The 26,108-nt window shown below is 38.2% G+C and overlaps 1 protein-coding gene and 1 long non-coding RNA gene across 27 annotated transcripts in view; one reads left to right on the top strand and one right to left on the bottom strand.

The window, feature by feature from the left end:
- The window catches only part of Zeb1 (zinc finger E-box binding homeobox 1), a 200,398-nt gene extending 180,349 nt beyond the window's left edge, over nucleotides 1-20,049 (top strand). For all 26 annotated transcript variants that reach the window (XM_087207023.1, XM_087207007.1, XM_087207002.1 and 23 more), the window contains 5 exons: nucleotides 1,761-1,963; nucleotides 5,906-6,011; nucleotides 10,885-12,698; nucleotides 14,694-14,874; nucleotides 17,412-20,049. In XM_087207023.1, coding sequence (XP_087063149.1) covers nucleotides 1,934-1,963; nucleotides 5,906-6,011; nucleotides 10,885-12,698; nucleotides 14,694-14,874; nucleotides 17,412-18,007 — 2,727 coding nt within the window. In that variant the 5' untranslated portion in view covers nucleotides 1,761-1,933 and the 3' untranslated portion in view covers nucleotides 18,008-20,049. The remainder of the gene's footprint in view (nucleotides 1-1,760; nucleotides 1,964-5,905; nucleotides 6,012-10,884; nucleotides 12,699-14,693; nucleotides 14,875-17,411) is intronic.
- LOC147829150 (uncharacterized) overlaps nucleotides 6,307-26,108 on the bottom strand; it is a 53,760-nt gene continuing 33,958 nt past the window's right edge. The window contains exons 2-3 of the long non-coding RNA XR_015449571.1: nucleotides 17,119-17,230; nucleotides 6,307-15,395 (exon numbers count right to left, since the gene is read on the bottom strand). This is a non-coding gene — a long non-coding RNA (uncharacterized LOC147829150). The remainder of the gene's footprint in view (nucleotides 15,396-17,118; nucleotides 17,231-26,108) is intronic.

The following is a 26,108-nucleotide window of genomic DNA, read 5'->3' as shown; positions in this document are numbered from 1 at the left end:
AAAGTAATTGTCTTCAGAAGCTCTTAATTTTTAAATTTGCAATAGATTAAACATGCCTCCTTGCATGTTATCCTCATAAGCTGTATATAGGCAGACTGACTCCAGCAGGTTGAATAATCAAAAATTCTGAATCAGTAGGGAACAAACACAAGGGACTTTTCAGAAGTTTTATATTAAGTATATTATACTGTATAACAAAAGAAATCTAGAATATAAAAATTTAAGAATTTTGTTGTAAAAAATATTTATGGGTCTAAGTTTCTTAGAGTCAATCTAAAAAGAAACATTTCCTCTACACAGCAAACCTTAATTACTGCACTATGAATTTTAATAAATTTTTATATTTTTCAAATAAAAACCTTCACTTGCCTTTTAAACCTGCTCATTCTATGTTTATTCCAAATATTCGGTTTCACTTTTTATTGTTTTATACTAGTGATTCAAAAGAATGAATTCATATCTTACATATGTAGGAAAATTTAGTAGATACTGATTGATGAAACTAACTTGCTGTTAAACTATCATGAGCAACCTGTCATTTAACCAAATTATTAATGTTTTATTAATTACATGGATTAATCATAAAGACAAAGAAGAAAATAGAACAAAATGAGAGCAGGCAGCTCCATGACACTGGAGGAGGGGCATTTTGATTAAAGGAATCTCATGACATTGAAGTGTCACTAGTGAAGCCCCGCACCACGGCAGTCTCTGGGTTTCGCCGTTGTAACAGCCTAAATCAGTAAACTGGAGAGGCCAGTGTTGACTTCCCACTGGCCTATGTGAAGAGGAAATGCATACTCCACAAAATTTGACATGATTTCCTCCCCAAATACGATGGTCAATGGAGAGCCGTCTGGTTCAGTTTGCCTTGCCTAGCTAGTAACAAAAGATACCGTCATAAATTTTGGAGCTTTGGGTGTTTCATTTTATTGATATATTTGTTGCATGTTTCGATATATTTGAGTAGCTGTTTGGAGCTCAGGCATTCATTCTGTGACTGGCAGAATGGTGTTTGAGCAAGACATTTAATTTGTACAGGCTTGAACTCTTAATAGAGGAATACTGTATATGTTTATGGAGCATTTGGAGATATCTTTGTTTTCAGAAAGTTACATATATACAGAAAAAAGTATGTAGAAAGTTTGTCACTGTGTTGGTAGGGGAAAGAGTCCTGTCCAGGAGGCCCTTATGGGCAGACCCAAGTCTGGCCCCTTCACCATTGCTCACCCCCAACACACACACTTTCTTTTTGGGCTGAAGTCAGTCATGTGGCCACATCTAATTGGAAGGGAAACTCAGAAACATCCTCTGTGTAGTACATTTTCATGTTCATAAGATGAATATTAAATGATGATAACAACTGTTACCAATAGAAAGATTCTATTGTATAGTTCCTCCTTTACTATACATTTGCAAATGTAACCTGCACCCTGGCTTTGTTTTTGTTGCCTTGTCCAGTTAACCATATTCAGAAGGGAAGAACTTTGATTTAGTGAAAAAGTTAGAGGACTTGAAGGTCATCCTGTGTTTGAATGTGACTTCATTGTTCACTGACTGTGTGACTTTTTAGGTTATTTAACCTTTCTGAGCCTCATGTTTTCTCCTTTGACAAATGGAAATGAGTATCATTGTACTGTTTTGAGCATCAAATATAAAGTGAGTAGCACAATATCTGGCACCTAGCATAGGGATTTAGTGTTAACTTTGGTAACAGTTTCTGATTGTTTTGAGTTTATAATGTATAATCTCTTTTACAGGAACACCAGATGCATTTTCTCAGTTACTCACCTGCCCGTACTGTGATAGAGGGTATAAGCGCTTTACCTCTCTGAAAGAACACATTAAATATCGCCATGAGAAGAATGAAGATAACTTCAGTTGCTCCCTGTGCAGTTACACCTTTGCATACAGAACCCAACTTGAACGTCACATGACATCACATAAGTCAGGAAGAGATCAAGTAAGTGAAATGACCAGGAGTTCACTGCCTCCAAATTTTGGAAATTCAACTCTTAAAGGCAAGGATTTTAGTATACCTAAGAGCTAAAAGGATGTGGTAGACACTGTCTTATCTGCAGTCTTATGAAAATGAGAAATGAAAGTGATGAAATTTTTTCTTTTTCTGGTAAGGTCCTTTCCATTTTTTTTATTTTGCTTATCTCTTAATAGATATTACTCCAAATTTAAAAGATTTCAAATTGCATTCTATTAAAATGTTCGGTGTGAGAAAACAAACACTGGTTACATAAGTCACAAGACTTAGTACTAACCAAATTGAGAAGACATTTTTTTTAATACAGTTTTCTTTGAACCAGTGACTGCTTTATTTAGGCTCAGTGTAAGCTACTGTAGTTTTCCTTTTCCTATTGTGAGGGAAGTTGCCTTCTTTAAGAATCCAGTTTGGAATCAGTTTTCAAATGGTTTATTCTATGCCCCATTTCCTAGAAGTATAAACCAAGAGTATTTTGTAACTATTAAGTTACACTTAAATTCTTAACTCTATATTATGATAAAGAAGTTTAGACTGGGGATTTAGCTCAACGGTTCTGCCGGCCACCCTCTCAGTCAGAGGGTCCTGAGTTTGATCCCTGACACCAAAAAAAAAAAAAAAAAAAAGATGAAGTTTAGCAGCTGTCCTTTTTTATAAGTTCCTGATAACTATCAGTTATCAACAAATTAATATCGATTTACTCAGTCACACAGGGTGTGTGTTGGGGTTGGGCACAGGTCCAGTCTCTCTGTCAGCGAGTTATGAATACCAATACATTGAGTTTGTAGGAATGCAAACTGTGTAAGCCCTGTGTAAGGACCTCATATTAGTCACATATCCTACAGAAAGCCAGTTAGACCCCTTGCTAAGGAGGCTGACTAAACCAAACAGAAAAAAGAATGAACAGGCAGCCTGTTGCCTCGGGACTTTGGCACAACACTCACGAAAGAACAAGATGGTGGGGATGAGAGTGACAGGAGAGTAGGACCACGATTTCCAAACATAGTGTAGTGGGTAAGTCCCTGACAGAGCCCTTGACAAGGGAGAGACCAAGAGAAGAAGCTGACGCAGAGGAGGGACCACTGGGACAAATGCCATCTCCTTCCCACGTGCATTGCATTGTTGTGTGTCCTGCATGACCACAGTGTAGACATGCTCACGAGGCCTGGCAGGCAGACGCTCCTGCAGGCTGTCACCACATCCTCACTACCCCTGGGGCCTTGTCAAAGGAAAGGACCCATAGTGAGAGGAGAAGATGCCAGTATTTTAAAGAACTGAAATCTCTGATGATCATGAAGGCCACACACTGTGATAATTTTTTTGGTGGGTACAAAGTAGGTTTTATATACAAGCAATGACCAAAAATATGATGAATGTTAAATTTTAAAAATTTGTCTTAGTAGGAAAACACTGTGATCCCCCTCTCTTCAAACACACATCTCATAGTTCATGACAGGTTCTGAAGGAATTCTGGAAGTCTTTTCTGTGAGTGTCTTTATTAGGTGTAATCAAATATTCAGTTAATGTTTCTGCCAAGTACCATCCAACTGAAAGGCAGGCTCATAAAAACATTATAGTATGTGTTCATTCAATTTATTCACCAGATCTGGCACCGTGTGACTTCCGGTTCTTCTGCACAGTCTAAATGACCATAAAAGGTAAATATATGAATCAATTCAGGACAGCCGGGCAGCCAGGACAGGACAACTATAAAGACACATACAAAAGAGCACTTCCAGAGCTGCTGCAGAAAGTGACAAGAATGATGGGATCAGTGTATTTGAAGCGAGGGGGACTAATGGCAAGGTGTAGTCATTTTTGCTGTAATACAATTTTTTAATATAAACACACCTCATATAAACTTCAAGTCAGAGAAGACAGGAAGGAGCTATGATAAATATGGGAACCAGTAATGAGGAAATGTAACTGAGAGGTAGGCCATGGGAACGATGAGATGGAAAGACAGCAAGCCAAAGGGTAGAATGTCTGTCTTGCTGACCACTGAAGCTGACACTGTGACTAAAGCATAAGCACATCTTTGTCTTATTAATTTATTCTTTCAACAAATATATGTGTTTCTATTAGGTATCACACCCTGTTCTAAGATAAAGAAACAAGCATGGAAAAGACAAAGTCCTGACCAAAGCACCACACATTAGTGGCTGATATAAAACAAAGAAATGAAAAACAGGTAGTGTGAAGAAAAAGAAGAGAAGGAAGATAGAAAGTGATGAAAGCCGCCAGCTCTTACAGAGACCTAGAAAGTGGGACATCTGAACCGAGCCCAGCATGAAATGGAAAAGTTGTAGAATACTGGGGGTGGGCTTTACAGTCAGAGGGAATAGACTGAAACTAAGAAGCCTTGAGTAGACACCTGCCTGGCATGTCCCAGGAACAGCCAGAGGCCAGTGAGGATGAAGGGGAAAGACAGACCAGAGAGGTCCTGCAGCCACATGCTAGAAGGCTCTGTATAGGCTTCTTCTACATATATGTTATTCTAACAGGTAATGGGGAAGGCTTTGAAGGATGTTGGATTTTTAAATTTTTTAAGGAAACATTGTTGGAGAATAGGTCAAGAGAGAGACAAGAATGGAAGCAAGGAGACCATTTACAGTGTCTTGCTGTAGTCCAGACCACAGGTTGTATGGCAGACATGACAGTGAAGAATGTTGGATTCAATCCATGTCCAGATGGCTTGCTGATGGATTGGTTAGAAAAGAGGACAGTTGCAAAGTTCAACACCTAAGCAGTAAAGAAATAAATGAGGGTGCTATTCCGGAAAGATACACACTAAAGAGAAACTGGCTGGGGTGCTACATGTTAAGTTTCAGGTGCCTGATTGGGCCTGTGAGTCTGGGAGGAGAGAGGTCAGAAAACACACTTGAGAGTTGTCCCCGTATGTTTGGTACCTTGAGCCATGAGTTTGGGCAACACGGGGCTTGATACATAATAAATATTCATTCTCTTTTCTTCCTGTAAAAAGACAGGAAGGAAAATTCCAGCTGGGGTGCCGTGAAACAAGTGGTGCTTGAGTATCCTGTTGAAGGGTAGCCAGGGTCTTAATAGAATGAAGGGCAGATAGACCCAGGGAGCAGAAGACAGTGCACAGCACAGCAAGGAAGTAGAGAGGAGCCATGTGTGTGCAAAAGACTGCAAATCACTGACTGGCTGAGGCGTGGGCTTCTTATGGAGAAGTGCCGAAGAACAGTCGTGGCAACTCAGGGCGACACTGTTGGAAACCCTAGACTCAGGGTCTTTATTCAGGGCCAGTGGGGACGTTTTAGATTCCTAAGCAGGGGTTTAATACAGTGCAATTCAAGAAGAGCTCTCGTGACTAATTAGTGTGTGCACAATATATTTGAAAGATATAAAAATAAGACTTTGATAAATCAAGTTGAAAGCTGTTATAAAAAAGTCCACATTTGACTCAAAACATGGAAGTATTTTTTTAAATCATTAAAGTAGATTTTGGAAATACCAAGTATGTTAAGAGATAACATATAGTAGTGGAAAAGCTCAGCCCTTTCTTCTGTTCAGGACCTTCTTCTACTGAGTAACTGCTTTAGATAGATTATTCTTGGACTTCATTTCTTTATCTTTAAATTAGAGTTTAGACAGGATAATCTCTAGTTCCTCAAAAAGTGTATATTACTTTTTACTTAATGCTATACTGCTTAATAAATTTAAATTATAAAGGGGAGATCTTTCTGTGTCAGAATTCTCACTATCACCATCTTTTGTGGGGGTGGATAATTCAAATGTTATAGTTTTATGACTGCTAGAGTTAGAGGCCTTTAAAAACCAAAACAATCCTCAAACTCACTGAAAACATTTTTAACAGGCGAATGTTCTTTATGTCTACAGAACTTAAATGTTCTTTTGCTTTAAAAATAAAACAATTCTTTCTTACAGAGACATGTGGCGCAGTCTGGGGGTAATCGTAAATTCAAGTGCACTGAATGCGGAAAAGCTTTCAAATACAAACACCACCTAAAAGAGCACTTAAGAATTCACAGTGGTAAATACTTGTTTTCTTTCTCTGTCCTGAATATCATAACATCTGTGGTAATTACTACATAATATGATTTACAGACATAATCAAAAACTACTTGCTTTTCTTTTAGGGTAAAGACCAATATGGATGATCTAAAATGTATCAATAAATGTTTTGCTTCAAAAAACAATATGGAGAAATTTGCTGTTTATAAATTTTATTAGCATCTTAAACTTTGACTAAAGTATATCAGATTGATATGACATTCCAGATTTCCTAATCAGAAGATAATATAGCATGTTTAACAGGTATAAACTAAATCACTTCAGCTTTATTATGAATGTTATTTTCATTGTCTCCTTTGTGTAGAGGTGAAATATGCAGAAGGGAATAAGGAGGTGAAGGTAGCCTTTACATGAGAAAAGGAGAAATGAAACTCAAGAAAATCAGAGAGAAGTGATACTGAATCAGTAAGCAAGGGCAGCATGAGGGTGGAGAGAACCACAACACTAATGTGCATTTGGAAGAAAGATATGTTCCCATCATCTTCACCTTGCTAGTCCATGTCATTTTCTAAATAATTATAAAATGGATATATATGATAGTGATAGTATGATATAGAAACGTGATAAACAATGAAGGCTATGTTTGCATTTCTTTCAAGATTCTACTTAAAGCTTATAGCTTCCTAAATTGCACACTGTAATCTCTTCATCTCCTGATCAATTTTGATACACTATTTCAGATATAAATGATTTTAATGAAAAAAATTATTAACCAGTGAATGAGAAAACAAAGATGTTTATACATTGCTTATTACTTTGTGGAAACTATTGTATTGACATTTACATTTCACAGATATCCTCCTCCCAAAAGAACTGTTGGCTGGCTTTGTGAGTGGTGATTGGCAGCATCTGTGGTATACTTTGGAATTGCGCTTCTCAAGGGTTTACTGTATTGCTCACTGAGGTGAACTCCCTGTGATAAGCACGCTGGAGTTACCACTTGGACATATTCAAACCAAGACTACTAAAAAGTATTTGTTTTCACCCATTGATCAATGATTCTGAAAAGCAGAGGTTGTTGTGCAGCCTGCCAGAGTGTCCTGTTTCTCAGTTCCTGTGCTGTGGACCAGTTTTCATCACAAATGAAATATCATAATCACCTACCTTTTGCTAAATATTATTGAAGTTGTTAACAGAGATAGAGCTAATTCAAGAGAGTTTTAAAAGTGTTTCAATTAAGGTAAAGGAAGAAAAATAAAACTTAGGGTAAGATTTATGTTATAGCTGTATGTAGGATTTATCAGATTTTAGATGATAGAAACCTGAGAAGCACAGATTATACCAAGGATTGCAATAGTGGTCTAGGAATAAGAAGTTGAAACTCAATTGCAAAATCCTGCATCGGTATTCAAAAATCAGTCTCAATCAAGTAGTAAATTTGAGTGGCCAAGACCCTAATATGAGCTAACAGTGTACCACTACTGAACAGCTGATGCAGATTTAGGCCAGAGCATGGAACACAAACTCTCCACTTTCCATTAATTGTCTGCTTACATCTTATTCTTGAAATTATCCAATATGAGGCTTGTATACCTTTAATACAGCAAGTAAAATTGATTCAGAATGATGTAAGAAAAATTAAGACTATTCTTTGAGATACCAAGTCTACAGAAAAGTTGGTCTTTGTAGCATCATCAAGAAGAAAGAGGAGGGCCAGGGATTTAGCTCAGTGCTGTGCAAGCGCAAGGACCCGAGTTCGATCCCCGGTACCAAAAAAAAAAAAGAAGGAGAAAGAGCAAAGTATAATTTCGGACATCCTTCAGCAGAGAATTTCATAGCATTCTCTTCTTTAAATCATATTTTTAATAGAGGTCAACAATATTTTATCAAAGTACAATTTAGAAAAAGCATTTCTCCAGGGTGGCCACTTAAACACTGCAAGCCTACAGTTCTCTGATAGTCTGGTTTATGCCAAGGGAAGATTTTCAAGCAGGGCTACCTCAAGAGTCAGCCCAGGAATGGTGCCAGGCTGCAAACCCTGTGTTACTGGTTCTTTAAGAAAACAGAATTGAAATTAAGCACTTTAAAACTATTATACCAATACACTGCTGGGACATTTTCATATATTTTACAAAATATTAATTAATAGTGGACTGTGCAGAACAACTAGTGACTGAACTGCACACCCTTTAGGAAACTTCTGTAATTATTTTTTTTTTCTCAGATGGGCTTTTAAAAGGTGTGGAGGATCAGGATCCAAACTGGCATTCCCTAAAATTGGCTGAGTAATTGCTCTGTTCGGAAACCCATAAAACCATGATAATGAGCCTGTGCAGAATCAAGTGTGTTCACAGTCATGTGAACTCTGCATGTAGGAGCTAAGCTATGATAAAGAAGCCACCACACCTCCACTCAGAGATGAAACAGGAGAGCCATCTGCACATGGGCAAGGATCCTCCTCAGGAAATAACTTTTTGTTCCATAGCTTTAGTAAATTTAGCCTGGAAAATATTTACATCTGATGCAACCAAATACCCACCCCAGCTATTTAAAAGCCCTCAATATTCATGTTATATCTAACTTTGAGTAGTGAAGCTTACTGATACAACCTCCAGACTAAACTAGTTGCAAACCTTAAACTGGGTAAATTACATGATGGGCGTAAGGTATAAATCATACAGTTCTGAGATTATAAACAGTTTTCTAACATAATAACTTTGGCTTTTGAATGATTATTCTGTAAACTTTCTTACTTGCAATGATAAAATATCAAGGTAACTCCAAACAAGCAGAATAAAGATAGCTAGAATTTATTAAATATTTATTTATAGCCACTTACTAGTTCTTTATTACACTGACATCAATAGTCCTCAAAAAGCCCTATGAGGCAGTTTATATTATTTGCCTACTGTGCAAAAAATGGAGACTTAAAGAGTTCAATTAACTTAGCTGGGTTCACTCAGCTAGTACATGGCAAAGCTGGGGCTCTGATGGTGGCATCCTGACTCCCGCCTTTCCCATTATTCTTGATCTCCCTGTTTGTAAAGATAAAATAGTCTACATTATGAATGTTTATCTTCCTATCATCTCTGGGAAGATACTCATGTATCTCATCTAAAATGTTACTAAGTAGTTAAAAATATTAAAAGAGATACACTAGGACATATCCCTTGTTTTATCTCCATTGGGCACTTTTATCTGATGGCATTTTGAGTATTGAATCCTAGTCCAGGCATTTCATTGCAAAGATATTGATAAATTGATACTGATAAACCCAGAGATGGGTTAACAAGAAGGTGGAGTTCTGAAAACCATGTCCTTCAAGGAATGTTTGAATGAATGCTTTTTTAAAGATCACTAACATTTGTTTAGAGCATACTATGAGTTTGCTATATAATCTCATACAACTCCTTAGAAAAACCCAGTGAGAATGTCTTCATTTGCACACCAAAACACTGAGGCTTGCATAGGTTAAGAAAATGGTATATGACAGAGCCAAATTTTGAACCCAAATCCATGATCCTTGCAGACCAAGCAAGACACACTTCCATAGAGCTGTCCTGAGCAGTTAACCCCCTGTTACTGAGGTTACACCAGACTAATTCATGTCAAAGATGATATAAAGTGAATCTTCTGTTGGAAAATAATCTTACTAGAAGGCTTCTTAGATCCTTTTCTACATCCATTCTTCAAATATTCCTGCTTCTGAGAAAATAACTCGTTTTAAAACTTTACAACATGGAACTTACATTAATAGCACTTACATTCACTTTCTCACTGATTCCATTCTAATTCTTAGAAAGAAAGAGCTTTATTATACTACTGAGTAGGCAAATCAGTACCACATTTCATAATTCTACAACTAGCCATCATTCCTCTAAAAAGGTTTAATAAGCATCTTTTTAACCTGTATTGTGATAAGTGCAAGGGATAGATAGCAAACAAGATCCAGAGGTCCCCACCTTATTGGAGCTGATAGTCTGTAATCTATAAATTGTAAATGTAATGAAGCTTAACTATAAATTTTAACTAAAATGAAAAAAAATAGGCTTATATAAAAATATTTCATTTAGCTCAGTACTTCTCTAAATTGCCAAACTATCTCTGATGGTCAAGGAGAACAAATGGCCTGTCCCCCTGGGGAGCCTTCACAAACAAGATGTTTCTTTGACATCATGTTTTTCTTGCCAGTTCATATAAATATTGTATGTTACCCACCGTGCCCAGTTGTCAGGGAAAGTAAAATTCCGTATCTAAAAATTTCCATATCTACTAGAAAGTATCTATTAGAACCTATCTAGTAGCTAGCTGTCTGGAGGTATAATAGACATTCCAGCTTAATGAGTCCACGATTATAGCAATACCTTATGTTACAGTTTTTCTCCATGCAGGAAAGGTTTGTTTTTTTTTTTCAATGAAACCATACGGATATGGGCAGAGCATTTTTATCAGTCAAGGATAGATATTCACTGTTAAATCATGGGGGATTGTAGCTACTTTTCTTTCCATAATTTAACTTTATCCTACAGATGGTTGAGTAGTGTGAAATATTGAAAATTATGTAGGGTGATGAAATAGAATAAGAAAAAAATATTCAAGAGTAAGATTAAATCTTGATATTTGAGAATTATTTGAAGTTACAAAGGTTGGGAGAACTGTCACATGCCTGCGCTGAGAAGATTGTTTGGTTAGGGCATGTAGTTCAACTAAGATTTTACTGGTGTTTGTAATGTTTGCCATTTCTGAGTTTTAAAATGATGATTCTAAATAAAATTGTATCACAGGCATACACAGTAACCTTGCTTTTTTAAAATTATATTGCTTATTTTAGGTAAAATATAGATACATAAAATTTATGCATAATAATTCAGTGACTATGGTTCTTTGTTTAGGAGAGAAGCCATATGAATGCCCAAACTGCAAGAAACGTTTTTCTCACTCTGGTTCCTATAGCTCACACATAAGCAGTAAGAAGTGTATCAGCTTGCTGCCTGTGAACGGGAGACCAAGAACAGGACTCAAGACCGCGCAGTGTTCCTCGCCGCCTCTCTCGGCATCCCCAGGGAGTCCCACACGGCCACAGATACGGCAAAAACTAGAGAATAGACCCCTTCAAGAGCAACTCTCTGTAAACCAGATTAAAACTGAACCTGTGGATTATGAGTTCAAGCCCATAGTGGTTGCTTCAGGAATCAACTGCTCGACCCCTTTACAAAATGGGGTTTTTAGTGGTGGTGGCCCATTGCAGGCAGCCAGTTCTCCTCAGGGCGTGGTGCAAGCTGTTGTCCTGCCAACAGTTGGCCTGGTGTCTCCCATAAGCATCAATTTAAGTGACATCCAGAATGTACTCAAAGTGGCAGTAGACGGTAATGTGATAAGACAAGTTTTGGAGAATAACCAAGCCAGTCTTGCATCCAAAGAACAAGAAACAATCAGTGCTTCATCCATACAACAAGGCGGCCATTCTGTTATTTCAGCCATCAGTCTTCCTTTAGTTGATCAAGATGGAACAACCAAAATTATCATTAACTACAGTCTTGAGCAACCTAGCCAACTTCAAGTTGTTCCGCAGAATTTAAAAAAAGAAAACCCAGTCCCCACAAACAGTTGCAAAAGTGAAAAGTTACCAGAAGATCTTACTGTTAAATCTGAGAAGGACAAGAGCTTTGAAGGGGGAGTGAATGACAGCACTTGTCTTCTGTGTGATGACTGTCCAGGAGACCTTAATGCACTTCCAGAGTTAAAGCACTATGACGTAAAGCAGCCTGCCCAGCCCCCTCCACTCCCTGCCCCAGAAGCTGAGAAGTCCGAGTCCTCTGTCTCGTCAGGTACTGGAGATGGCAGTTTGTCTCCCAGTCAACCACCTTTAAAGAACCTCTTGTCTCTCCTAAAAGCCTATTACGCTTTGAATGCACAACCAAGTGCAGAAGAGCTCTCAAAAATTGCTGATTCTGTAAACCTACCACTGGATGTAGTTAAAAAGTGGTTTGAAAAGATGCAAGCAGGACAGATTTCAGTGCAGTCCTCTGAACCATCTTCTCCTGAACCAGACAAAGTAAATATCCCTGCAAAGAACGATGACCAGCCACAATCTGCAGATCCAGAAGAACCACCCCAGGACAGCAAAACAACTCTACAGAGCCCTCTGAAGACAGCTCGCTCTCCAGTCCCCCCAGTGGGCTCAGGCAGGAGTGGCTCCAGAAGTAGTACACCGCCCCCATCACCTCTGAACCTTTCCTCAGCCAGAAACACACAGGGCTATCCGTACGCAGCAGAGGGTGCGCAAGAAGAGCCACAAGTGGAGCCTCTGGATCTTTCACTACCAAAGCAACAGGGAGAATTATTGGAAAGGCCAACTATCACTAGTGTTTACCAGAACAGTGTTTATTCTGTCCAAGAAGAACCCTTGAACTTGTCTTGTGCAAAAAAGGAGCCACAAAAGGACAGTTGTGTTACAGACTCAGAACCAGTTGTAAATGTAATCCCACCAAGTGCCAACCCTATAAATATTGCTATACCTACAGTCACTGCCCAGTTACCCACAATTGTGGCCATTGCTGACCAGAACAGTGTTCCATGCTTACGAGCGCTTGCTGCCAATAAGCAGACCATTCTGATTCCCCAGGTGGCTTACACGTACTCAGCTACAGTCAGCCCTGCAGTCCAGGAAGCACCCTTGAAAGTGATCCAGCCAAACGGAAATCAGGTAGGAATATCCCTATCCCTTCCTAAAATGCTACCTGGACTCCTTTCAGTTACATTTTTTAAATTAAAAAATTCTCAGTCACTGTAGGGTCAGCTAGGTTGTTAGAAACTGTTGTATTTAAAGGGAATAAAAAATTAAAGGAATAGATGAATGTTTGCTTTGGCTTTTGTGACATCTTCAAGGTATTAGCATCAACTAAAGTTTAATGTGTTACTCTGCTGTAAAAAGATCTGTTTCATAAATACCTATTTGAAATTAGAAACAAAAGAGAAAAGAAACTCATTAATTGGATTTCTTATATAAATTTCCCCAAATTAATAACAGTTTCTTCCCTGATTATGATCATTAACAAATGAAAATATATTCCCCTTTACAAGTTCACACTGGTTCAGATTCAGCTACCACTTTTTTGTACCAACACCTCCATTTATAAAAGGCTTTGATGAGAGCCAGGGATTTAGTTCAGTGGAACTGTGCTTGCCTCGCAAGCACAAGGTCCTGAGTTCGATCCCTGGCTCCAGAAAAAGAAAAGACTTTAATTAAATAAGAAGTATATATACAACTCAACTAGTTAATTTATCAATCCTTTTATAAGCTGTGAATAAACAATTTTTAATTATAATTAATATATGAGGAAACATGGCAATGAATTCCTCTTTAACTTTCTTTGGTACCGGGATCAAACTCAGAACCTTGTGCTTTCGAGGCAAGGGCGGCACCACTGAGCTACATCCCCGGCTCCTGTAACTTTCTCCAAAACTCCAAGATCATTTCAGATACAGCTGTGTTGTGTAGCTATTTTTTCTCATTGTCTAGGATTTTTTCACGTCACTAACCTTCGTATCTTATTACTTACTTTTTCCCCCATCATTTTCTGATTGGATGAAATGAATACAAGAAATTAATATTTGATCTTTAAAGCAAATACTTGTTATAATAGGTACCAACTGTAATATCAGTATCCTATTCACATATGTATTTGTTGCTTTTATTTTCCCCTAATGTAGCTACTGAGTGATTTCTCTGAAATTTTAATAACGCTTGGAAAAAAAAACTTTCACACAACCAGTGAATTCATCTTAATTTTCAGTGTATGGAACACTTTGCACACTTTTGAATTTAAAAAAAAGAACCACTTTTAACTTCCACATAATCATGTGACTAGATCAAATGCAAGAAAAGCAGAGTTCCTTCAGCATCCATGCAAGCACACAAATGACCCCAATAAATGACTGCATCTCTCCTGCCTGAAAAAGCCAGAAGAGATCTGGGGAACTTGGAATTTGTAGGAAATTTATAAGTTTAGAGCCAATAGAACAGAAGACTCAAGAAAAGGGCCCAAAGAACTGAGCTGTCCTAATTCTGTAAGGGGCTCCAGGCAATGTTCTATCTACAGTTGAACCTCCTGCCAAATTATTTTCCTGAGACTGCCTGATATTTCATTCTACTGCCACTAAAGGTTTGTTCTGACAAGTGCTGCTGTTCAACCACGTGGACCCTCTTGTGCTGCTGCTCAAACCATAGGCCTGGCTCAGGGACTTTAGAAGGTCCAGAAAGTATACTTTAAAGACCACTTTTAAAAAACAATCTTAGTTTTTGTATAGTGAAATCTAGAATGAAAAAGGTAAATAATGCAGTTAGAAATTAGTGATTAATTAGCAAACTCTTAGGTTAAAACTTTCTGCAGATTTATCATAAACCAAGTAAATTTTGTTGCTACACAATTTACATTCATTCTTTCTGGTGTCCCTCTTTCTTTACCAATGGAGCATATGTTCACTATAGCTTTGGCTATTTCATCTGTACTACACTTTATCAGCCCCACTGCGATCTGGCCCCCACCTCTGGAGGTGTGTGCAGTGATGAGCCATGTACTTGTTGTGGTCAGGTGGTTGGATGTATAAATCAAAGTTTTAACCTCTACTTTGTTTACATTTCTTAATTATCTTTTAATTTGAAATTTAATTTTAATTTGAAGTCTTTTTTCCCTAAAAGGATGAAAGGCAAGACACTAGCTCAGAAGGAGTATCCAATGTGGAAGATCAGAATGACTCTGATTCTACACCACCTAAAAAGAAAATGCGGAAGACAGAAAATGGAATGTATGCTTGTGACTTGTGTGATAAGATATTCCAGAAGAGTAGCTCATTATTGAGACACAAATATGAACACACAGGTAGGTCAGTGAACACAGGTCCTTTTTCAAAGTGCCTGTGATATGATTTGATGTGATACGATGAAATGCTAAATTAAAAACTAAATCTCTTATTTAAGCTCTGTGCCCTTTTGTGGGAGGGGGTTGCTTTTTATAGTCCTTCAGTGGCTTAATTATTTAAACTGGCACAGGATTTATTCTGTCCACATGCATTTATTGAAGCTTATACTATATTAGTAAGAATATAGTACCTATCAATAAAAATAAGGGGCCAGTTGGAGGAAGCTATAGGAGACAGGATCTTGCTTCATAAAAGAAAAAGCTGCTTCAAAGGCATACAGCTTTCTGTCCTGTCAGGTCACGGGCTCTGTATTAGTCACCTATCTGTCACTGAGACGAAATACCTAACTCCTACAACTGAAAGCAGGAGAGGTTTATTTTGGCTCATGGTTTCAGAGGGTTCAGTCCCTGGTCAGCTGGCTCCAAGGCAGAAGCATCCTGGTGGAAGGGCCTGGCAGAGGAAAGCTGCTCACCCAGGACATCTAGGAAGCAAACAGAGAAGGAGCCAGCGTAACAATAGACCCTTCCTGGTGACACCCCCAGCGACCCAGCTGCTGAAGAGGCCTCACCACCTGACAGCACGTCAGTTGTGAACTCTCAGTGGCCTAATCCACTGATGCTGTAGCTCCCCCACGATCCAGTCTCTTCCCAAAGCCCCACCTTTGAACACACGAGACTTTTGAGAGTCGTGTCAGATCTATACTTTAAAGGCTCTTTGTCACTTAGAGGTTTCAAACAGATCTTTTGTATTGTGGAACAAACTTCTGCCTAGAGGTTACACTAGATAATTCTAAGATCTCTTCTAACTCAGATTCTTTCATTCCTCCACAAAATATACACTTTTCTCGCTTCTCGGCCTTGTGGCTAAGATCAAGTGTAGCACAAACTACACATTTCTTAGGCTAATGCGGAGATTGGCAAACTGTGACCCAGAGACCTATTGTAGGCCTCTGCCTGTTTTCCTGGGCCCTTGGGCTAAGAACAGTTTTTAATGCTTGAAAAAGATGAACATAATGATACATGAAAACTATTTAAGAAATAATATTTCGGCATCCTCTAAATAAAGTGGTATTAGAACACAGCCTTGCCCATTCGTTGTTTGTTGTCTGTGGCCACTTTGTTGGTGCTCTGCATTGGCAGAACCTGAGTAGTTATTACCGAGGCCATTTGGCCAGCATACTCTAAAATATTCACTGTCTGGCTTCTACAGAAGACATTTGCCAGCCTGATTGCACCTATCCAGTGCAGTACGGGTGCACTGTAACAACTGATGGAGGAAGCCTGTTGTATAGTGTTTGCAGGTTTATGTGGCCTGAATACTCCCAATGTGGCTGATTTCAAGCTCAAATCAGCTTTCAGTCATCCTGCAGAATCCCTGATAATCAGCAGCAGACACCTAGCCAGTCATAGCACACCACTGTTTCTAACACAGGTTATGCAGAAAGGGCTGGATGTGTCATGAGCTCTTCAGTCCACATCTACTCTTCCCTCCCCTGCCAGTCATTCTAGCTACAGTATCCATATTTATCTCTGATGTTCTTATCAGCTACATTAATTCATTTGCTTTAGCCAGAAGACATACAAAGAACTATTTTATCTATAGATTCAAAGATACAGCCAGTTCTTGGAGTTAAAAACCAGTGCATGAGAGCAAGCCCTGCCTCTCAAAACAAGTCCCTTATGATACATTCCTCCAGTTGTTTTCATTGAGACCTAAGGAATATTAGAAAATACCCTTCTGCTTTGGGCAAGAGTTAAATATTAGCAAATAGCAAAATGGAAAATACACTATCCATAAAATAAAATTAAATCATTTCTGCATTTGTTAGTGTTACTGCTTGATAGCACTGAAGTTGCACATTACCAGTCTTGATTATAATTCAGTTGTTGTTCGTTGTTTTCATGTCTGGGCAGCAGCAATTGTCCAGCCCAGGCATTTCTCAGTAGAAACCAAATTGCCCTCAAGGATCAACACTAGTTTCTTCCGGGGGGACAAAACTTAGATACTATAATAGTTTGTGGTTTTCTTAAGGACCTCAGTACGTAAACTCTAGATGTATGAGTTTTGTCATATATAAACCATAGAAAAGACATTAAAACTTTGTTAGAGGCTGGGGAAAGAATGTGTCTGAAAAAATGTCTAAAAGGGTCCTTAAGGGCAATAATGAAAAACCAGGTTGAGGAACATCTCTATTCCCTCCTTACCTCTACTGTGTACACTGCCACATATCTCATCAGAGCTTTTGTGTTCCAGCTTATTGGCATGATGCACGTATGTCTGGCACTTCAATGTCATAGTTCCCATTGACCTTCTCACCTACAAAGCAGATTATAGAACACTGAATTTCCTTGTATAGATAACAAACTGTGTTATCATATTACAGTAGGTGTCATTGTAACCCTATGCTTTCCACAATCCAAGAGCCCCCCAGCACTTAGAAGAACTTTATATACCTCATATCATCATTTTATTTCATAGCTGTGTTCTTATCTTACAGGTAAAAGACCTCATGAGTGTGGAATCTGTAAAAAGGCATTTAAACACAAACATCACTTGATTGAACACATGCGATTACATTCTGGAGAAAAGCCCTATCAATGTGACAAGTGTGGAAAGCGCTTCTCACACTCTGGATCTTATTCTCAACACATGAATCATCGCTACTCCTACTGCAAAAGAGAAGCAGAGGAAAGAGACAGCACAGAGCAGGAAGAAGCAGGCCCAGAAGTCCTGACGAACGAGCATGCCAGTGCGAGGGCGTCTCCCTCCCAGGTCGACTCAGATGGGAGAGAGAGTTTGACAAGGGAAGAGGATGAAGACAGTGAGAAGGAGGAAGAGGAGGAGGAAGATAGAGAGATAGAAGAATTGCAGGAAGAAAAGGAATGTGAAAAACCACAGGGGGATGAGGAAGAGGAGGAAGAGGAGGAAGAAGTAGATGAAGAAGAGGTGGAAGAGGCGGAGAATGAGGGAGCAGAAACAAACACTGAAGGTCCAGTGAAGGGTGACGGAGCTGTAAGTCAAGGGAGCAGCTTAGAACAAAAAGTAAGCAAGAATAGTGAGCAAGTGTCTGAAGAAAAAACAAATGAAGCCTAATAGTTTTTCTAGAAAGAAAATAAATCCTAATTGGTAATGAAGTCTGTTCTATATTATCCATGCTTTTCATGGAAGCACAGTAACCTGTATACTGTGATTCCTGTTCACTACTGTGTAAAGTAAAAACTACAAAAAAAAAAAAAAAAAAAACACAAAATACAAAAAAACAAAAAAAAACACTCACAAAAAAAATTCCGGGTGTGCCTGAATCACAGACCTAGTAATTTTTCATGCAGTTTTCAAAGTTAGGAACAAGTTTGTAACATGAAGCAGATTAGAAAACTTTAATGACTCAGAAAGTAATGATTTAATAGGTTACAGGAAACTGATAATTAGACAAGCATCTGGCATTGTTTCGTTTTATCAGTATTATCACTTATGTTGGTTTATTCTTATGCTGTACAATTGGAAGAAATTTTATAATTTTTTATTGGTAAACATATGTTTAAAGCTAAAGCTAAATCCGCTTCAGTATTTTATTATGTTTTTTAAAATGTGAGAACTTCTGCACTACAGAATTCCCTTCAAGAGAAGTATAATGCAGCTCCGAACCATGCTACTACCTTTTATAAATTCAGTCTAGAAGGTAGTCATTTCTAATATTTAGATGTCATAGTAGAGCATATTATCATTTAAAGTGTATTGTTAGCCTTAAGAAAGCAGCTGAGTGCCGGGGAAGTAGCTCAGTGGTTCTGCCACCTGCCTCGCAAGTGCAAGGTCCCGAGTTTGATCCCCGGTACCAAAAAAGAAAAAAAGAAAAAGAAAGAAAGCAGCTGATAGAAGAACTGAAGTTTCTAACTCATGTGATTTTAAATGGAGTTCAAAAGATTGTCATTGAGTTCTGATTGCAGGGACTAACAGTGTTGATACTGGTAAGGACAGCAGCGTCGTCAGAATCAGTGTTTGTGATTGTGTTTGAGTATGTGGTAACGAATATGAAGGATATGATATGAAGCTTTGTATCTCCTTTGGCCTTAAGCAAGACCTGTGTGCTGTAAGTGCCATTTCTCAGTATTTTTAAGGCTCTAACCTGCCTTCATTCAGTGTGTGGCCTACAATAACTAGCATTTGTTGATTTGTCCTGTCAAAATTCCCAAATTGAAAACCACTGACTCTGTCAGAGAAACTAAAACACTGGGACATTTCATCCTTTAATTCTTCAATATTCATTTTGTGTTAATTGACTTTCAGAATTTCTCTACAGAAACTAAAGGGAAATTTTCTAATCTGCTTTATCCATGTATTTGCATTTCAGTCATGGACATGCCATTATTATTTGGCTCATAACAGTTTCCAAATGTTAGTTATTATGGACCCAACTTATTAACAACATTAGCTGATTTTTACCTATCAGTATTATTTTCTTTTAGTTTATAGATCTGTGCAACATTTTTGTACTGTATGTCTTCAAACCTGGCAGTATTAATACCCTTCTTACTGACATTGTACTTTTAGTTTTAGAAAACTTTTATATTTATGTGTCTTATTTTTATATTTCTTTATTTATTACACAGTGTAGTGTATAATACTGTAGTTTGTATTAATACAATAATATATTTTAGTATGAAAATTTGGAAAGTTGATAAGATTTAAAGTAGAGATGCAATTGGTTCTCTTGCATTGAGATTTGATTTAACAGTGTTATGTTAACATTTATACTTGCCTTGGACTGTAGAACAGAATTTAAATGGGAATGTATTAGTTTTACAACTACAATCAAGTCATTTTACCTTTTCCCAGTTTTTAATATAAAACTCTTAAATTTTGAAATTCACTGTGTGACTAATAGCATGATGCTCTGCAGTTTTATTAAGAGATTAGCCTAACCATAAAACTCTCATTTCCTTAGCAAGCCAAATTAGAATTACCTTATATAGACAGTGTTGGGAACAATGTTTAACATTTTGTGCCAATTTGTTCCTGTATTCATGTATGTAAGTTACCAATCTGACTCATTTTTAAGTTCCTTGTTACACCATGGTCATTTTCTAGTTTTTTACCAGATTCCCCCATCTCACAATAAAATGCATCAACAAGCCTGACTTGCTGTCATTCCTTTAATCATTATCAAGATCTTCTTTGTAAAACTCTGTTCGAAATGGGATATTACACTGTCATCCTGCACTTAACTCATCTTGAGCCGAGTTTGGGTAACCTTAAGTGTTCAGACATTACAATGCGATTGTGAGTTTTCACAGTGTGGCTGAGTGTTTCTGGAGAGGTCAGAGTGACAGCTGAAGTCCTCTGCAGAGGTTGTTCCTCCTTCCCCCCTGAAACCCTTGCCCCTCAGTGGCTGTTGGTCCTGAGGTCCTCAGGGCCGCCCAGGGTCAGATGCCTTTCTCCTGTATACCCATAGCTCACTGCCCCTTTCTCATCCTGAGTCCTCTAGGTTACTTACGTCCCTTCCCAACTAGGAAAAGGCACCGCGTCTGGCATAGTCACTCACGTGCCCACCGCCTGGTAGAGTGCCTAGCACTAGTTGGTACAACAAATGCTTGTTGAGTGAAAATGTAATTTGCATGTTTACAGAGCTCAGCTGTGCTTTATTTGTTTTGCTTCTTAACTCAGAAGACATGTTAAATGATTCCAGTAATGATTTTCTTCTTTAGGTCTTATGACGTACTAGGCTCAATAGACATAATAAATTATTACTTTCACTGTTGCCTTACTGTTATGATTTGTTGAGAATTTGTTTCTGAGTGTTGTCCTGTTGCTGATCTTTGTGCTGTATTGCACAGGCATTCAAGGATGGTGGATTTGCCCCCTCCCACCAGAATGGTAGAACCAATCCTATTAGGCATCTTTATTAGTATCCACTCCCCATTCTGGGGTCCCACATTCCTAGATGCTCATTATCATCCTATTGCCTGATTTGCTACCAGTAAAATTAGCTATCCAATAAGTAATTTGTTAGGAAATAAAAATAAACCACCCTTCTTAGGAGGTATCCATGCTGTAATGACTATAGTATACAGCTCAAAGAGGACAGTGCTTGATACATATAGATAAGTGGCCAGTAAAGGGATTTAGGGAATGTGACAAATATTAAAAAGCAAAATACATGTGGATCCTTTTCAGAATGCTACAAATCATGTAACTAATAACAGTACTGCCGCCATGTTATTTGTGCTGTATAAAAGTGTTTTGCTATCATTATCAAAATTAGTTTTTAAAAGCGGGGGGCGGGGGTGGCACACGCCTGTAATCCCAGCACTTGGGAGGCTGAGGCAGGAGGATCGCTGCAGGTTCAAGTCCAGCCTGGGCTATATAGTGAGTTCAAGGCCAGCCTGAACTACAAAGGAAGACCTTGCCTCAGAAAACCAAAAAAAAAAAATTAGTTTTTAAAAAAAGCCTTAAAAGATAAAGCCACGTGCCTGTAAACACATACGTGGTAACAGAGGGAGGATTTTTACACAGACCTGTTTGACTCCAAGATCTGTACTCTTGTAGCCTATGTTACTTTTTGTGTCAGCAGTGTGCATTATCTACATTCAGACTCAGGCCCGGCCTTAATAGGAAGAGAAAATAAAAGACCAGCATGTTTTACAGTATGGTGGAAAGGGGCATGAGATCTTTCGTGTCTGTGCAAACTTAAAAACAACTTTGAAAAGAGTAGTACTGAAGTGCAGTGATCAAACTTGAAAATGTAACCTTAGAATATATTTCACTTATTAAGATAAATGGATATATTCGAATAAACTATATATTATGACCATCTCTGACCAAAAACCAAACGGCAGAACCCATAGAAACACCTGTGTTCCACTGAATGAAAATACATTCTGTTTAACAAAAAACCAAAATACACATTTTCTAACAACTCATAGGACATTCATGAAGATAAACCTTATGGGCTATAGCATGACTCAGACTTAAAAGGATTGCCCGCAGTTACCTCTGATTACAGAAGAATTTCACTAGAAATCAGTAATAGACAGACCTGGAGGATCCCCTAAGTTACTAAAAAATAATACATTAAGTAGTCCGTGGGTACTGGAAAAGATTCTAAAGTATGAACTAAATGAAATCCCAAATGTCAAAACTTGCAACATGTGGCTAAAACAGTATATAAAAATGTATACCATTAAATGCTTAACTTGAAAAAGAATAAAAGATTCAGGGCTGGGGGTTTAGCTTAGTGGTGCTATGCCTGCCTTGCAAGCGCAAGGTCCTGAGTTCGATCCCTGGTACTGCAAAAAAGAAAAAAGAAAAGAATACAGATTCAGTCATCCAAGCTTCCATCTTAAACTACGGGAATAAAATTAAAGCCAAAGCAGGGAGGAGGGAGGCAATAACAAGGAAAATATAGATCAGTGGCACAGAAAATAGAGAATACACTAAGTCAATTCTGAACCTGATTCTTTTAAAAATTTAATAAAACCAATAAACTTCTAGCCAGACCACAGAAAAAGAGACAAAAATTATTATCAAAAAAGACATCCTTACAGAGCTTAACAATAAAAGGATAAGGAAGTAACAACTATGACAATAAGCTTGACAATTTAGATGAAAATTACACTTTTCTTGAAAGACCTAAGCTACCAAAACTCACAAATAATGGTCTAATATCAAGTCAACCAGAAAGGTCTAATGTCAAATTAAATTTATAGTTAAAAATCTTCCCACAAAGAAAATTTCCATTCCTGATGGCTCCACTGGTTTAATTCTACAAATATTTAAGAAATATGTTGTATCAGTTCTACACAACACATCCAAAAACCAGAGGAGGAGAAAACATTTCCCACCTCAGTCTGTGAAGCTAGGGTTTACCAAAACCAACAAAGCCATTACAAGAAGCAAAACTACATGCTAAGGCCCAGGATTTAGCTCAGTGGTTCCAGCGCCTGCCTCACAAGCACAAGGTCCCAAGTTCAATCCCCAGTACCAAAAAAAAAAAAAAACCACGTTAATATCCCTCATGGAAAGGCTATACTTTCAGGGATCATTTCTATAGTTGGTTAATATCCCTCATGAAAATAGATGCAAAAAGTGTTTGACAATTTTTAGGAAATTATAAGCAGTTTATCAAAAGGAAAATATATCACAGTAAAACTGAGTTTATCCCAAGATTGCAAGATCCACTGAATATTCAAAAATCAATTAGTATAATTAACTACATTTACAGAGTAAAATGAAAATCATCTCAATGGGTATACAAGAAGTAAGGAAAATATTCAACACCAAGTCATAAAAATGATGAGCACTCTAGGAATAGAAGGGAACCCTCAATCCAATAAAAAGCTTCTACAATAGTCTCACAACTCATATTCATCATGAAAGATTAGGTGCTTTCTTCCTAGACTTAGAAACAAGGCAAGAATGTCAACTCACACTTTTATTAAACATGGAGCTGAGATCTCACCCATTTATGACAAAAGTAAATGAAAGGCATACAGATTGGAACAAAAAGAACTAAATCTGCCTTTATTTGCAGGCAGTGCTTATTTGCAAACAACATTGTTGTCTATGTAGAAAATAAAGATGGAAATTGACACTTTAAAAGGCAGTACCATCAAAAATTAAAAAATACATAGAGATAATTTAACAAAAATCAATCAAAACCTGTGCATAGAAAACTTCAAAATCTTGTGAAAGAAATTGAAGATGCAAACCAAGTGGAGAGAGATTCTGTGTTCATGGATCAGAAAACTTTCGTTAAGGTATCAGTTCTCCCCCAAAGGCCTCTACTGGAATTCAATGCAATTACAATCACAATTCTTAGCCACATATTTCTAGAAACTGACAGGCAGATTTTACATTTATATGAAAATGCATAAAACTTCAAATAGGCAAACCAATTTTGAAAAAGAACAGTTTGAGGATATACACTACAGTACATGGTTTCTAGGCTGATTTTTATAAAGCTACTGTAGTCAAGAGTTATGCTGAGCATGAGACTAGATGTACAGGTCAAGAAACTAGAATTAAGAGTTTAAACAAGACCAACACACATTGTCAATTGATTCTTGCCAAAGGTGCTAAGATAGAATGATAATTGTTCAAAAGTGCTGAAATCGGGCAAAATTAACTTGATTTGTACCTCCCACCACATACAAAAATTGATTCGAAATGGATTATAGACCTAAAAATAAGAAACATGGATAAAACTTCTAGACAAAAGCATAAGAAATTCTTTGTGACCTTGGATTAGGCAAAGATCCCATAAAATATAAATCACATAAGAAAAGGATTGATGGGGGACTTTACCAAAATTTAAAACTTTTGTCCTTCAAAAGATAGCCAGGTGTGGTGGCCCATACCTATAATCCCAGGCTGAGGGCAGGAGAATCATGAGTTCAAGGTCCAGCCTGGGCAATTTAGTGAGACCTTGTCTCAAAATTTTAAAAAATAAAGAGATGGGGATGTATCTCAGTGGTAGAATACCCTTGCGTTTGATCACCAGTACAGGAAAAGAAAAAATTGTTTAAAAAAATTAAAAGAGTGGGATAAAATGTTTGCAAAACATACCTAAGAAAAAATTAAAACATATGTCTATACAAAAATCTATATATGAATATTCATAATTGTGTTATTTATGATAGCCAAAAAGGAAAACAACTTGAATTTCCATCAACTGATGAATGTCATGTACACATACAATATTCAGCCTCAAAAATGAATACAGTTCTAATATGTGCTACAACATAGAAGAACCTGGAGAAAATTGTATTAAATGGAAGAATCTGGCATGCCCTACCGAGGTCCTGAGTCACACAGAAGACGCCGAATCAGCCTGCTGCAGACAGGCAGGTCTGTGCATGCCCTACCGAAGTCCTGAGTCACACGGAAGACACCGAATCACCACACTGCAGACAGGCAGCCACCTGATTCCACATTACAAAGGCGCAGAGGACACCAGACCACCAGACCAAGGTACTGAGTCCCACTGTTCCCGGCCCAGATGTAGGGGCTTCTGAGCCATCTTCCCACTGCTCCTGGTCCAAAGGAAGGGACTTCACGGTCACCATCCCTCCCGCTGCTCCCAGCCCAGAGGAAAGGGCTTTTGAGCCACCTTCTGTCCTGCTGCTCCTGGCCCAGAGGAAGGGGCTTATGGGCCACCATCCCTCCCACCATTCCCGGCCCAGAGGGAGGGGCTTCTGAGCCACCATCCCACTGCTCCTAGTCCAGAGGAAGGGGTTTCCCAGCCACCATCTCTCTGGCTGCTCCCAGCCCACAGGAAAGGGCTTTTGGGTCACCAACCCTACCGCTGCTCCCGGCCCCTGTCCCACCTCACCCACCTCAGAGGAAGTAGTCCGTGCAGGCGCTAACAGCCCCCTGCCCCAGTCAAAATGAGAAAACATGTAAATAAGTCTCAAAACCAGACTTCCAGATCACCTACAGCAACCCCAAAGGGAAATGAGATGGAACACTCTGATACTCAACCACCTGGACCCACTGAACTGGCAACAAAAGGGGATCTGGAAAAAATGAAATCAGAAATAGTTTCTCAGATAACAGGAGAAATTGTGCCCTTAGTGCAAGACATGGTTAATAAATCTAGAGAGGAGCTCAGGAACATGATGGAATCCCAACATAAGAAACAAATGGAATCCATAAAACAGATGCAAATAGATTTCCAGGACATGAAAAACTCCATTGAAAGTCTACACAGCAGAATGAGCCAGTGTGAGGACAGAATTTCAGATATAGAAGATAAGATTGCAATTAGTGACCAGGAAAAGAAAAATTGCTTCAAAATTATAAGGGAACACGAGAAATCAATCCAGCAGCTGTTAGATGATGCAAAAAAGAATAACATAAGACTGATTGGACTCAATGAAGAAAGAGGAGAGAGTGCAGATGACATAAAAAAACTGTTCACAGGAGTGATGGCAGAAAGCTTCTCAAGAAGGGGAAAAGAACTTGACATACAGATAAGTGAGGCATATAGGACTCCAAATAGCCTTGATCAAAAAAAATCTACACATAGGTATATAATTGTTAAGATTCCAGAAACACAACAGAAGAACAGAGTTCTCCAAGCAGTTAAAGAAACAAATCACATACAAAGGAAAGCCCATCAGAATCACAGCAGACTTCTCAACACAAACCATCAAGGCAAGAAGAGCTTGGAGTGACATATTCCAAGCCCTAAAAGAAA

This window comes from Heterocephalus glaber, unplaced genomic scaffold (genome assembly GCF_053883595.1).
Source record: "Heterocephalus glaber isolate CG9 unplaced genomic scaffold, H.glaber_assembly_v1.0 deba00000738, whole genome shotgun sequence".
NCBI classification, from domain to species: Eukaryota; Metazoa; Chordata; class Mammalia; order Rodentia; family Bathyergidae; genus Heterocephalus; species Heterocephalus glaber.
The sequence above is the reverse complement of the archived record's forward strand: the minus strand, read 5'-3'. Positions and strand labels throughout refer to the sequence as shown.